Source organism: Aspergillus wentii (genome assembly GCF_001890725.1).
Source record: "Aspergillus wentii DTO 134E9 unplaced genomic scaffold ASPWEscaffold_4, whole genome shotgun sequence".
NCBI lineage: Eukaryota > Fungi > Ascomycota > Eurotiomycetes > Eurotiales > Aspergillaceae > Aspergillus > Aspergillus wentii.
Window position 1 is genome coordinate 2,436,522 of NW_024467835.1, and position 13,819 is coordinate 2,450,340.

The window sequence follows — 13,819 nt, forward strand, 5'->3', positions numbered from 1 at the left end:
CGCTGAGTCCCCTGACAGTGGATGACGACGAGGAGCAGGTAATGGACCATCTCAAGGCTGATGATCCGTCTCGACAGGTCGCCACAAAGCTCCAGGGCCCTCTTGTAAAAAATGTTGGGACCTCTCGAGGTGCTTGATAGCGGATGTAACATGGTCTCTGTCGAAGCTGCTGGCCATGGCGAATATCATGTTTAGAGTGCCTAACTAGGTTCTGCGAGCTCTAGTGAAGCCATTGAGCCTACACTCGGTATACTTTTTCCTCATTGTCTCTTCATGGATAAACGGAAAGACGGCGCTGGCCGTGTCGAAGTAGGTGTCGAGCAAAGAGTCCATTTCTTCGACCGACGGCAAGGTAGTAGGCGATGAGTCCAGGTGGGTTGATAATGCCGCAGCCGGATGGTATGGTTGGCCCTGGGAGACACTAGCTATGATGCTTTCTCGATGAGCATAGTCCTTATCTACGGCGGATGCTACGGCCAGTGAGGCTTGATGCACAGCAGCGATGCCTCAAAGAAGAAGCTGCGTGAAGTTGATGTTAGAGGACTCGCCAAAGAAAGCCGAACTTTGCTCTTCGATGAAGGTCATGGCCATGCCATTGGTAGAAGCGTCTTCATCTTGCGGCTCCTCCAGACCGGTAGCTTGCGTCTCTCTTGCACGCGTCGCTCCTCCCGGCGCAGGAGTGCTGCTTGTGGGGTGGCATGGGTAATTGTTTGGGCACAGCGAGAGGTGGCCCCTGAACGCATCATTGAGCCGCTGCAACTTGTGTTCGACAGACGTCACTCGCTGTTCCAGGTCAGACACATAGCCCTTGCGTACAATGACATTGCTCGCAGATTCACTGGGTTCGTATAAGCACTCGAACCCGAGCGACATGCAGGACGAGCACGAAGGCCGCTGGCCATCGCATCTGCCACGAACATCCAGTCAGTGGGTGCATGGGCTTGGGCGTCAGTCGTCTTTCGCACTCGTCGGCATGGCATACCTGGACTTGCGCACACGGCAGGCTGAGAAACCGGCGGGTATCACCCGGGAATCTCCCCGAGTCCTCCAATTTGGTGGTTAATCCTGAACTATGATACACCCAACAGAGATAAATAGTATATTATCCAAGATTAACCAACTTGCTATCTGTCATTATTTTCATTGTAACGGGTAGTTACTTAAGCCCTATCATTTCCAAGAGCTATTATTTGGGTCAATGCTATTAGAGAGAGATTCTATATTCACTCTCGCCTCGACCTATTGCTATAAATGTTTTCTTTACAATTCACAGCACCATGATAATATTATTTACTCCAAGCAATATGAGTGCTAGGTTCCTGATCAAAAACATATAAATATATATATTTTTATATATAAATAAAAAAAAGAAAAAAAACATACAACAGCAGGGATTCGCTGGTGGTCACCCACCCAACTACTAACCTGCCGGCGTGTGGCTTAAGTACGGCTGAGCGGACGGGAAGCCCTGTTCTCCACACCCTGTGGTCGTATGTATTGGAGTAGACATAAGGGAGGGTTATATAGAAAGATGAATAAAGTGTCAATACCTGGATGGGTGAGGGCGATGTGTACTCTGGAGTACAATATGCCACAGGATCATAACCCTGCTATCTACCAACCTTTTTATTGGTTCGGACACTCTTACTTCAAACGCCCGATTGCTTCCATTGGCATCTGAATAATTCTTAACTCGATCATTGGTTGAAACTCTGGCATGGCGCGGGTTTCGGAGAGTTTCCAAGGCAGCTTGATGTCTTGGTAAGCATGCTTATAAACACACTCCCCGAAGCATACAATGAGTGATATATCTGAGCTATATATATAACATGATCAATTCCTCTAAATCGTACCAGGCCAAACCACCAAATCCCTAATTGAATACTTTGAAAATAACAAACCCACACAATGGCCGGCACCACCCTTTACGAAGCCAGCATCCCCACGTTCCAAAACGGGCTGACAAGCCTCAAAGCCATCCTCACAAAAGCCGTGGAACACTACGGCGAGGACGTTTCCTCTCTCCCCAGCGCCACCCTCATTGACAATCTCCTCCCCCTCGACAAACACGTCCAGGTCGCCTCCAACGTCGCGAAAAAGTTCCTCGAGCGGGTCGCTGACATCCCCACCGAGGTATGGCCTGATACCGAAGATACGGCGGAAAAATTGATTCAGCGGTGCCAGCGCACTCTGGATCTCCTCGCGACTGTAACGCCGGCGCAGATTGATGGGTTGGAGGAGAAGAGAATCGAGTTCTCGCTAGGCCAGCATCATCACTTGGTGATGAGTGCGAAGGAGTATGTGTTGAGATATGCAGTGCCGTTTTTCTTCTTCCATACGCAGCTGGCGTATTCCATTTTGAGGGCGAAGGGGGTCCCGATTGGATATGCGGATTTTTTGATGCCGCATATTGGGCCTTTTACTCAGTGAGATCACGGTTTCACCTCTCAGCGGTCGTATGTACTAGAATAGGCATCAGAGGGGGTTATCTAGGATGTTCTTTTGAAAACAAAATGGTCTTGATTAAGCAGATTCCTTGGAATTGATATCCATTCTACATGGCCTGTTGCTCTATCATCACAATCTACCACTTCACTTTACGCAGGCGAGTGTTAGAAATAACGCCATATAACCTCAATAAAACATCCTATAAAACATCCCCTTCCAGAACTAGGAAGAGGGAAGAAAGAAAACGCGAAACAGCCCCAATACCTGCAACCAAGCCAGCGCACTATACCATGACATACTATCAATAGGAGCCTCCTATGCTCCGGGAAAAGATATTATACCGCGACCAGGTCGCTTTTCTGAATGTTCATCTTTACCGTATAGAAACAGTTTTCTTCTCCCGGGTCTTGGTCCATGATACGTCCGATAATGGATGAAAAGTCGTAGAACAGGGCGGGTATGGCCTCCCAAGACCCTGGTTAAGAACAGCGCCATCTTGAAGGTTACGAATGGCAAGTCACAATGCCGGTATGTTGGGTTCAAACCCCCTCGCTTCCGAGAGGTTATGACGGACCTGTCATGCTAGTGCCGTAAGGCTAGGCATTGGCCAAACTGGCCTCTGGGGGATTAAGAACTTGGTGTCGTTACGCTGCAACGCAGTGAAAAACGAATCCAAAGCTGACATCCAAAAGGATGCACATGTCGACGGGATAGTCCGGGCTGGACCAGTACCGAACGACCATAATGTGCGAGTCTTGTCCAAGAGAGGAGAAGTTTGCACGGTTGATGAGAGGGGATTTTATCTTGGCCACTACGGCCCAGATTGCTTCGATGGTGACATATCGCGGGTGCCGGTGTCTTGGCAAGCCGTGGATGCTGGATCTAATAGCTTTGCGCCGATACCATTGCAGGCTGTGACTTGTTAGAATATTGAACGAATGATAAGTGGCCACAATAGACGAGCACAAAAGTCTCGGCACAGTTGCACAGAGAAGCAATGATTTTTCTTGGCGGATAGAATGCAAGCAAGGGACAACTTACAGGACTGTTGAGCAAACTGTTCCGCTTGTTCCGACCCTTCTTAATATGGTTCTTCAAGGCGGTCGAATCCAATGGCTTTAGTAGCTCAAAACTGCAAAGCAGCTCGTCCGAAACAGACATGATAGCACCCCAATTATCAAATTCGCCACAGTACTAAAGGTAAGACAGTTAGCAAACATCAATCCTAAAGTTGGACCAAATAGTTTTAGAATCTTACGTTGGGAGCAGAAAAAACCGTGACTAAAATGCGGTCTTGATAGAACTCATAGCCGTCCTCGACAACCATGTGAGCTCGACAAACCAAGTCAAAATCGTGGCGTTGCAAGAAATCCATGATTACTTTCTTGCCAAAGCAATAACTAACACCACGTTCATTAGGCTCCCAATCTTCCTCCATATCGGCGGGATCACTCCAAAGAAGATCGTTCAGCAAGCCATAATCGGGCACGTCGGTGGGACGCGCGATGCCTCGAATATCATCCATGTGTGAGAGGCTGGGCGAGAGTCCACCGTGAACACAGAAGATCTTGCCAGCGACAATAGAAGCAATCGGGAGACAGTTAAAGGTATCAATGAAAGTCTTCCAGATTTTGATGTTGCAACGTCGTTTACATTCATCATAGAACCCATACACCCGAGTGACATTGGCACATTCATGGTTGCCTCGCAAGAGGAAGAAGTTCTCGGGGTATTTGAGCTTATAACACAACAGCAGGAGAATCGTCTCCAAGCTTTGCTTCCCACGGTCGACGTAGTCACCGAGGAAGAGGTAATTGGACGTGGGAGGGAACCCGCACATCTCGAACAGTCTGATCAGGTCTGTGTATTGACCGTGAACATCTCCGACAATCTTGACAGGTGCTGCCAACTCCAAGAGGGCGGGCTGGTTCAGGAAAAGCTCTCGAGCAGCGGTACAGATTGCCATGATCTCTGCATTCTTCAAACACACCGTCTTAGTGACTTTGGTAGAGTAACCGGCATCGAGCAAGCGAGAAATCATGTCATCGAGATCGATCGATTTCAGAGCACCCATGCCCATTCCCGGAGATCCGTTTGTCTCCAGCGGAGCGTTCAAGATGAAGTCCAGGATAGGATTGAGTTGGTTTTCCCGCTTGATGAGAATAGACTCGCCAACTTTTCCGGGAGTCGCTGAAGGGGCCTCCCCGCTAGGAGGGACATCGGACACATGGTCGACTTCGCCACTCTGCTGCATAGCATCCACATCTTGGTGACCTCGCTTCAGACTAGTCGACAGGGATGGAGATGGCGGGGGCTGGGGAGAAGCGGGACGAGAGTCACCATCAGGGCCAGGGCTATTAAGAGATGACCCGGGTCGACTCGCAGTGCCAGTGGATCTCACCGACCCCGCATCAGACTTATCAGTCTGACTATCGACCTGGGACAGACCTGTGGTGGACGCCCGAGGGCTGTCACTGCTCCGGATCTTCGACCGGATGGAGCCGCGAAGGGAGCGGAGAGACTCCTTGGTGTCGGAGCGGGAAAAGGAAGGGTACGACTGCAAAGAGTCGCCCGAGCCAGAGTTGTTCTTGGAATGCGACTGACCCATTACTGCAAGGTTGGATATCTGCCAAGCTCGGAGTTGCAAAAATCAGACGAACGGTGAGCGTTCAACACGGTTTGAGCACCAGACCCCGTCTTGGCGTTGGAATGTTGGAAGCCGTCTTGGCCACCACCTCCTCTTATGGGGGGTATTTATGATAAGGTATAAAAAGGTTCGCGAAGCCCACCGTCGGGAATGGGCGAGGGAGGGGAGGGGACACAGGATATCGAGAAAGGTATTGCAAAAGATACAAAGAGGGGACAATTCCAGCGAGGTCCCAATATGATCTTTTTGTGGGAGTAAAATACCGATCGCAGGAAGGCGTGGCGGAGCAAAAGCCGGGGGGCGAGTGGTCACGTCGAGGACTTGAGGACAGAAAAGACCGACCGGTAGGACAGGATGGTTGAAGCTACGAGCAACTGGATGGCATCACAGCGCGTGAACACACACAGACACACAGGCACAAGTCGCAGAGAGTTCGAGGGAAGAGATCCGATTCGTCAAGGGCAGAAAAAAAAAGGCGCCTGCAGACTTTTTGTGTTAGAGTTGAAGTGAAGGCCAGGATTGCCAGAAGCTGCTGAAGAAGCTATGTAGGCAGTAGGTAGGGAAGGTCGGTAGGTAGCTTAGAAAAAGTGTGGCATGTGGAGGTCAAGTGGGCAGCAGAAGGAGGAGTTGATGGGGAAGTCTGGGTTCGGGATTGGGATGTGAGTGGATGGAGTGGAAAGAATGCGTCATTATGGGGAGTTTTTTGAGTGTCTGGAGATGAAGCAAGACAAGGGGACCAACCTGGACGGGACGAAGATCAGCAAAGAGGGGGAAGAAGAGGAGAAGATAGGATGGAAAGTGTCGAAAGGGAGAAAGCGAGAGAAAAAAAGAGAGAGAGAGAAGGAGGGGGGGGAAGATGTTGATGAGAAAGAGTCCAGAAGCTGTTGGTTCTCGCCTCCATCCGTCCATCGCCCGTCAGTCTCGCGGCGTTTCTTTGGTCTCGATTCCTGCAGAGCAACGGGCGGGCATCTCGGGGGATCAGTCGGGCCGATGCTCTCTACGATGGAAAGGCGACTGATGCCTAATTTCTTTCTATTCTTATATACTCATTCACTGAAGCGTCGTAGCAGGTAATAATAGGACGAGTTAGTGGTAGGTTGGATTGGCCATACAGCGTGGGAGTTGGCTGGTCTATCATCCTCTATCGCCTCGTGACCGACTGGCATCTCGACACATCTGGATTCGCCGCAGACTTATGCCCACCCCTCATCATAGTCCTCTTGGCTATCTCGTAAGATCAATGGATTACCAGCCCTCTTCCTATCCTATAATCTGATCCATTGTAGGTATAACATGGATATTGGGATTCTGCCTGGCAAATGGCGGTCATCACATCAAATCACTATCAAACCCCAGCCCACTATCCTGTCATCTTCCGAACACTCCCGAGCATAGCTTGTTTTTCATGGTTTCATCCTAGTCTTATGATGGCTATTCCTTCATCCTCCATACCCTACCTCGGCTTCCTAGTTTTGATGTCCTGATTTCCGTGTGAAAAAACAGCCCTTTTAAGACATGGGTGCTGATCCATGCCGGAAACAAGATAAGATGCTCCTTTATCGTCTCCAAAAACGCTCTTGACCGCATTGTGAATCAATAGACCATATAGGACTTGCAGAACCCGACTCAGAACTATATAGATGCTAAGGGCTCATTCGACTGCAGGAACACCGCCTGTTCATCTCCAATCACAGCTCTGCGCTGATAAGGCGATGGCTACATCTGCCAAGCCCTTGGATCTGTGCCAAGTTGCATTTCTTTTTTTTTTCTCCATGCCACGTTGTGGTAAGTGCTGGGTTGGTCTCTTCCTCTGCTCCCTTGATGGAAATCTTGGCACACCGCACAATGACAATAACATCCGCACAGCTGCCAAACAAGACCCCAGAGGCCGGGGAATAGATCGCGCAGAAAGCGCCAGTCTCAAAATTATTGCATTCATGTCGCATCAGTCTTCCCCACGCGACACTCGCCGATTTGCGGCCACTTTCGGGGAAGGAAGCAGAGGGGAAAAAAAGAAAAGAAAAGAAAAGAAAGCGGACAGAAAAACGTGGCCAAGCCTGATCATCCCAAGCAATAATCCCTGGCCTGCATTGGATTCCGTACTATCACACCGATCCCCCTCATCCAACTACTTCTTGAGCGCCCTCCGTACGTGGGCTTGCTCAGGCGTTTCTTCCAACTCGATCCTTGTAATATGTTGTCCGGGGACGACCACGAGACCTATTAGTCGACTCGTCATATTCACTTTGATGTTTTTCGAGTCGACACTGGTCGCAGACTCTTGGTTATTCGTATTGGAGGCAGCGTCTCGAACAGTCGATGGTGTGGGGAAGCGGTACTCGTATGTGCATGCGAGGATAATATTGCGTGCCTATGTAGATCCAGATTTAAAGCCCAAGTCAGCAGATGTTCACCAGACCTCGTATTATTTTGCAAAGCTCGTGTATGTAGTAGAGTTCGTCAGTGGAGGGGATAGACTCACCGCATCTGTACACTTGAACGTGCCCACGAATATGCGTGTATCGGTCGTGTGCACTCGCAACGTCTGGCCTATCAATGAGTCGAGATATTGGACAGCCCGGTTTTCGTCCATTCTGAGGTCCCAACAAGGGGAGTTGATCGTGATTTTCTTGCCGGGGGTTTTTGAAATCGGCGACCAAAAGATGGTGACTGGTTTCTCTGGTCGTTTGTTCAGTATGACCTGGGTGAAAATGATGCCAATCCGAAGCTAATTGCGGGGTAGGGCGCTCAAAGACAGGGGATTGTTTCAGCGCGGAAATCGAAGCTGTTGATTCTGTAGGATAATTGTAAAGAGTGACCTGTAGCTGGGTATGGATAATGTATGTTTTGTTAAGATTGAGACTGGGAGGTTGCACTTAAGGAGCCGCTGAACCATTGACGCCTCAGGCTCCTAGGCTGTATGCCCGCACAGCAAATGACGTTCGTGCATGTGACACCGCAGCACAACAGCCCATCAGACTAGAAAGCAAACAAAACTGGATTTCATCTAATTCTCCCTTTCTTCTGATATTCATATTTATATTCAAAACTATTTAACTATATAATGGAGTCATACAGCAGCTAGAACAGCTTACCGAAGACTGCTCTGCCGCTTTATGTTCAAAAATTCCCCCAAGGCATCTATTGATATAAAATCACAGATGACTTTCCAATTATTATCATGACACAGAAAGTAATAATCCAGCATGCAGTGCCATGTAAGGCTGACGAAGCAGACAATACTTCGACACAAGTTATCCGAAAGAATATCCAACAGGCATCCAAAACCCCAACACCAGAACACCAGAAGATCAAGAGGGCTTATCATCAAGCCCTCACCAGACAGCAGACAACTGTATAATGAAACCAACCAAACCCCGCTAATATGGTATCAAATAGGAACCCAGGGCCCCCGCAACGAAGATATGAAAGAGACGAAATCGAAAACGGCGCAGATTTACATCCACCCAACTCCTCCAGCCCAGGCCCTAATATCCTGTGTAGATCGATCACTCCCTGAATCCATTTCGACATCCATATCGGTCCCTGTTTGAACGCTTGGGGTGTTCGAGTCGCTTTCAGTGGAACCGCCCACTGGGTTTGTGTTCAGAACGTGTTGTTGCAGAATGTTACGATTGCCAGGGAGTACATCCACTGCTTGCTGGTTCCATCGACCTGAAGGGGATTGACCGAATGAAGGCTGCGCGGGTCGGAAGAATTTAAGGAGTGTCTGCTGACGAGGGTCGACGGTCTCAGGGGAGGGAAGGGGTTCGGGGTTCATATTCTCGTCCTCGTCGCAAGTAGGCGTGGGTGTCTGGTGCTGCTGTTGCTGGGCAGTGAATAGCCAGCGGAGGGTATTCTCTATTTTCTCCTATTAGCTGATGCCGAGGCACAAAGTGAATAAAAGACCTAGATCTTACCGTATACCACTTCCTCATCTGGACGGTCATTTCTGTAGCGCTTTCGTGTCCGACTATTCAGATGTTTGGGAGACCCGTCGTCCAAGTCCATCGCCATGAATGGCCCCGCGAAAGACGAGCCATTGGGAGATGTGATGTTCGAAAAAGAAGCTTTGCGCTTGAGAGACATGGCCGGGGGAAAGATGTAATTTAGCCTTTGTAGATGTTTTACTCCGTACAACAGTCAGGGAATTGATCGCGTCTTCCCAATTGTTTGTGTTGCAAATCGTGGAAAAGGAGCAAGCAAGATCTGCGCAAAAAACAACACGAGGGGGAGGTTCTGCCTACAGCAAGGCTGGAGGTATCGCCATTACGAGGAAATTTCCTTGTGGTTGGTCGAGATTCCGGCGCGTCTGACAATACGAAACCCGCGTCGATACACGAAAGTATGCGCTAACCGTTCTTGGGGTTAATTGGCATCTCCGGTTGCGATGGACAGCAATTGCTACTAGGAACACAGTAGATCGGTACCAAAGTATTCCTGGATAGAATATCCTTTGGAACGAGATCAGAGTTTTCTGGGTATCATCTTCAGCTCTACCAGAGTTGTGAAGTCTTCTGACATCAGCTTTTTCTGTTCGCGATGCAATCACATGATCAGTTACCACATTCAACAGCATGGCGACATTGAACATGTAAAGAAAATAAAGACTCTGGTGCCTAGGATTTAGGGAAGAGATATAGCCTCAATTAATCTACGGAATGCAATGATGTAAAATACACTCAAACCCTCAGGGATGATTGACATCGGATGTCCTCCATTATAAGAAAGTAAAAGGATTAGAAGTCGTTCGTCAAAGTGGTATGTACAAGTCTATCAATATATCCAGATATTTACTCTTCACAGATGGTACTGATGAGGGTTCTCGATCTCAATACCTAGTCTCCCCCACATTCCCTCGACCCCCAAGTCATCTTGGCCGCTTGTTCTTGTTAGTGATATTGATGCTGATTGGGAGAACGGGAGTACTCACTCAAACTTCTCAATGATCGTTGGCTCTGTCTGTCCTTCTGCTTCATTCGGGTTGCGGAAAATGACGTTATATTTCTAGTTATATTAGCATCAATCTTTCGGGGTTTCTCATATGCGATTGACTTACCATGCCCAAAGTGATATGAATTGCTGGCGGTGTTTTCTCATACTGTTCATCCGCAGCCTTGCCCTCGATCAGGTTCAGGATATTCTTCGCAACAACAGCCGCCTGTGCTGAGCCTGGTTTTGCGGCCTTACGCGCACCTGTGTCCGCGATGTCACCCACGGCGAAAAGGTTGGAGTATTTGGGATCGACAAATTGCATGGTTTTCTTGACACGAATGAACCCATTATCTGGGTTGACAATGGTTTCAGACGTTGAAGGAGCCAGATCACCGACCAGGTCGTTGTTTGGTGTTTGGCCTGTGGCTAAGATGACGAATTGAGTTGGTACTTGAGTACCGTTTGTGAGTTGAACGTTGAATGTGCTTCCGTCGTTGGGGAATCCATTTTCTGGGACTGTGACACGAGAGCCGGTGACGAGTCTGTGTTTTCAATTAGATTTGGGCATGCGCTTAAGAATCGAGTAGACTTACCGCACACCAAGCTCGTCGAATCGCTTCTTGACGAGGTTGTGTAGGTTTCCGTGGAACTGTGGCATCACATGCTCACGAGACTGTACGACTGTGACTTCTTTCTCGGGAGAGACCTCTTTCAGATCCGTTGCCATTTGAACACTAACGGCTCCGCCACCAACGATGAGGATAGAATTGGCCCGCTTAACGGCATCTTGGTGTTTCTGGAGATACGCGACTGAAGACGGTTTGTCGTCGTCGCGCATGCCCGCAGGCTCAGCTAGACGTGTTCCTGTTGCGACAGTGAGGTACTCGAATGGGATCTGGTTTGATCCCTGCCATTCTCGATCGAGCTTGACATGCTGTTGCTGGATTGAAAGAACACGGGCTTGAACAACGGTGTGTGAAGAAGCGTTTGGTGCGGCATGATAGATTTTGTTGTAGGGGATGAAAGCTTTGTGTTCCTGGCCAGGAACAATAGCGAATCGAGGCTGCGATTATCAGTATGGGTACAAATAAACGGATAAGGAAGACTTACGAATGTGAATAAATGGTGGAAATGGCTGTGGGGTTCAATCAAGAGCACCTGCAACCTTTAGTATAATTCAACCATAATCGTAGAAGCATCAAGTACCCTGTGTGTATCAGGCAACACACGCGCCAGTTCCTGAGCCGTCGTCTAATTGCATCATTAGCAAGATATACGCCATGGAGAGTTGGAGACATACTCGTCCAACAAAGGACCCCCCGACAACGATGATGTTCTTGAGTAGATTCGTCATTTTCTGTATATTCTCTGTGTAAAGATCTGTGAAAATAAACTCACCTTAGAAGGGAATCACGTCTTTATAGTAAAACCTCGTAAGGTGGCGGGATTGGCTTCTCCGTGCTCTGCAGCAGTCGGCAGCCACTCGGCATTTCCCCATCACCCGGTTTTTACCCAAACAGGTAACTCCGAGTCGGAGTATTGATTGATAACGCACTTCGGCTGTTCAGCCCTGCCTTAAATTCTTATCCGGCCCTTGGATTTTCTCCCCCACCGGCATTGCTTTTGCGATCACAACATAATTGTCTGGCATCTGCCTAGATAGAGTAAGGAGATTGATATTCTAGAGCCTAGGTAGATGTCTACTATGTACATAGTAGGTGTTTTACTACGTCGTAAGTAGCCTGTAGGTCAATAATCGGTATTGTAGTTGTTCCACCATGTTTTCAAGATTGTAAAATAGTAGACATTATAAAGAGTCATTCTAATATCGATATAAGGTGTAACCCCCATTCATTTTGGTGCGTGACACTCTGCGATACTGCGATAGATGGTTCGGCATGCCGCGGGGTAACTGTTATCTCCACTATGACGGCGTTCTCCCCCGCTTCTGTAGCTCTGACTGTTGACACCAACCATCACAGCCCCTCTTGTTTTTTCAACCATCGCTTCCCCAATTTTATCTACCACCACGGAAATGCCTTCTAGAGACGCTTCCCACGCAGGATCGTGGTATTCGGGCAGTCAACGCACCCTGACCCAACAGCTTGACGGATGGCTTGCTCAAGTCCCTAGTGAGATCAGTGGTATCGGTCCCTTGCCTGTTCCTGGGGCCCGTATCATCATCGCCCCGTATGTGTCGAGGATTCTTGCTTCTTCTGCGCGATGCTGATTCTCCAGACATGCTGGCTATGCATATTCAGGGCCATGTGCTGCCCACGCGTACCGAGCCTTGGACTTGTCGAAAGCGTGAGCTAACCCACCATGCTCTTGAGCTATGTCCCGCTCAAGTGACCTAATTCGTGCATATAGGAAACGGATCTTCGTCCTTGGGCCTTCGCATCACCATTATCTGACGACGCTTGCCCTCCCTCAACTTACTTCCTATTATACCCCACTTTCCGATGACCCTCTCCCGCTGGACACAGACCTCATTGCTACGTTGCTTTCGACCAAAGCTGTCAAGCCAAACGGATCCACCATCAAATTTGATACTATGACCCGGTCGATCGACGAAGACGAACACAGTATCGAGCTCCACCTTCCCTACATCCATCGTCTCCTACAGCTCCAGCACCCAGACACGCCCACCTCACAATACCCCCCACTCGTTCCGATCATGGTGGGGAATACTTCAGCATCCACCGAGCAGGCATTCGGGGCTTTGTTGGCTCCATACCTTGCAGACCCGTCGAATGCTTTCGTGATCAGCTCCGACTTTTGTCACTGGGGCCTGCGCTTCCACTATACTTACTATGTTCCCCAAGCTGACAAGCCAGGGCCCAAACTCCCCATTTCTACCGATTCCCTCCCTCAGCCGGGAGGTGATATTGACGCCATAGAAGATAAGATGGAAGTAGCTTCTGCCGGCCACGTTCTGCAACGACGAGATCGTATCCAGAGAGGCGAACCAGCCATTCACGAAAGTATCTCCTCATTCGACATTGCAACCATGGCGGCTATAACCACCGGCGTTACGGATAATTTCTTGGATATCCTCCAGAAGACCGGGAATACCGTGTGCGGACGCCATCCGATCGGAGTCATCATGGCTGGTATTGAGAAAATCACGAACGTAGAGGAGGGCACCAAGGGCAAATTCCATTTTATTAGATACGAGCGCAGTTCTGATGCAGTTGATGTGTCTGATAGCTCTGTGAGCTATGTTTCTGCATTTGCTGTGCTGTAATGCTTCATTTTGCAGAATAAGGCCTTTGGCCCCATTCCTTTACGGTGTTTTATCCGATAGAGCGAATGCGACATTTGTCCAAGTTCGAATATTTTGATAGAATATTGAGCAGTTCTATAATAAAGCCAAGTAATTACACAGGCATTAATGAAGTGAGGTCATGCTAGATCGAGTCATTGCGAGTATAGTTAATGCCATCATTTCTCACCGTGATATTTACGAGATCTCCACTAGAGTAAGATAAGTTGTGTTTCTAGTAAGATCTAATCAACTATCGGTGAGATGGGGCTTGGATACCTAAAATTATCTTTGAGCTTATATCATTCATACATTAGATCATATCATCGATAAAAACCCTTTTTTGGCACAACTTGTCGGTATCTCCAACTGCGGGGTCGCATACCTGGGACAGCCATGTGATGCCATCATCAGACAGTAAGAAGAATCTTGTATAGGAAAGTCAAAGGATGGTTGCATTTTTCTCTACTACACATGATGCCACTGCCGTCCGTCTCCACGTTATCGCATGTGCTTCGTGGCAT

General features: G+C 48.7%; 8 protein-coding genes across 8 annotated transcripts; 3 read left to right on the forward strand and 5 right to left on the reverse strand.

Moving 5' to 3' along the window:
* Nucleotides 1-507: 507 nt before the first annotated feature.
* Nucleotides 508-980, reverse strand: ASPWEDRAFT_172372 (uncharacterized protein; the record flags this gene model as incomplete). Its single annotated transcript, XM_040830929.1, has 2 exons — nt 508-783; nt 840-980. 2 exons carry the CDS (start codon nt 978-980, stop codon nt 508-510), a joined length of 417 nt encoding a protein of 138 aa, XP_040689245.1.
* A 928-nt stretch (nt 981-1,908) lies between these two features.
* ASPWEDRAFT_109966 (DUF1993 domain-containing protein) lies at nt 1,909-2,430 on the forward strand (the record flags this gene model as incomplete). The annotated part of the gene is made up of 1 exon (XM_040828135.1): nt 1,909-2,430. One exon carries the CDS (start codon nt 1,909-1,911, stop codon nt 2,428-2,430), a length of 522 nt encoding a protein of 173 aa, XP_040689246.1.
* A 900-nt stretch (nt 2,431-3,330) lies between these two features.
* phzA (putative serine/threonine protein phosphatase) lies at nt 3,331-5,056 on the reverse strand (the record flags this gene model as incomplete). The annotated part of the gene is made up of 3 exons (XM_040833106.1): nt 3,331-3,360; nt 3,490-3,642; nt 3,707-5,056. 3 exons carry the CDS (start codon nt 5,054-5,056, stop codon nt 3,331-3,333), a joined length of 1,533 nt encoding a protein of 510 aa, XP_040689247.1.
* A 720-nt stretch (nt 5,057-5,776) lies between these two features.
* ASPWEDRAFT_28192 (uncharacterized protein) lies at nt 5,777-6,490 on the forward strand (the record flags this gene model as incomplete). Its single annotated transcript, XM_040833107.1, has 3 exons — nt 5,777-6,009; nt 6,192-6,326; nt 6,382-6,490. 3 exons carry the CDS (start codon nt 5,777-5,779, stop codon nt 6,488-6,490), a joined length of 477 nt encoding a protein of 158 aa, XP_040689248.1.
* Nucleotides 6,491-7,223: 733 nt separating this feature from the next.
* On the reverse strand, nt 7,224-7,688 carry ASPWEDRAFT_51576 (LSM domain-containing protein; the record flags this gene model as incomplete). The annotated part of the gene is made up of 2 exons (XM_040837617.1): nt 7,224-7,466; nt 7,578-7,688. The coding sequence occupies 2 exons, from the start codon at nt 7,686-7,688 to the stop codon at nt 7,224-7,226; spliced, it is 354 nt and encodes a 117-aa protein (XP_040689249.1).
* Nucleotides 7,689-8,100: 412 nt separating this feature from the next.
* ASPWEDRAFT_133750 (uncharacterized protein) lies at nt 8,101-9,334 on the reverse strand. Its single transcript, XM_040829309.1, has 2 exons — nt 9,016-9,334; nt 8,101-8,956 (listed from the first exon to the last, which is right to left on the reverse strand). Exons 1-2 carry the CDS (start codon nt 9,182-9,184, stop codon nt 8,553-8,555), a joined length of 573 nt encoding a protein of 190 aa, XP_040689250.1. The 5' UTR covers nt 9,185-9,334; the 3' UTR covers nt 8,101-8,552.
* Nucleotides 9,335-9,584: 250 nt separating this feature from the next.
* Nucleotides 9,585-11,384, reverse strand: ASPWEDRAFT_155501 (NAD(P)/FAD-dependent oxidoreductase; the record flags this gene model as incomplete). The annotated part of the gene is made up of 7 exons (XM_040829687.1): nt 9,585-9,977; nt 10,029-10,102; nt 10,155-10,572; nt 10,624-11,093; nt 11,141-11,188; nt 11,237-11,281; nt 11,331-11,384. The coding sequence occupies 7 exons, from the start codon at nt 11,382-11,384 to the stop codon at nt 9,896-9,898; spliced, it is 1,191 nt and encodes a 396-aa protein (XP_040689251.1). The 3' UTR covers nt 9,585-9,895.
* A 613-nt stretch (nt 11,385-11,997) lies between these two features.
* ASPWEDRAFT_40776 (protein MEMO1) lies at nt 11,998-13,488 on the forward strand. Its single transcript, XM_040835400.1, has 3 exons — nt 11,998-12,220; nt 12,269-12,337; nt 12,401-13,488. The coding sequence occupies exons 1-3, from the start codon at nt 12,066-12,068 to the stop codon at nt 13,275-13,277; spliced, it is 1,101 nt and encodes a 366-aa protein (XP_040689252.1). The 5' UTR covers nt 11,998-12,065; the 3' UTR covers nt 13,278-13,488.
* Nucleotides 13,489-13,819: the final 331 nt, after the last annotated feature.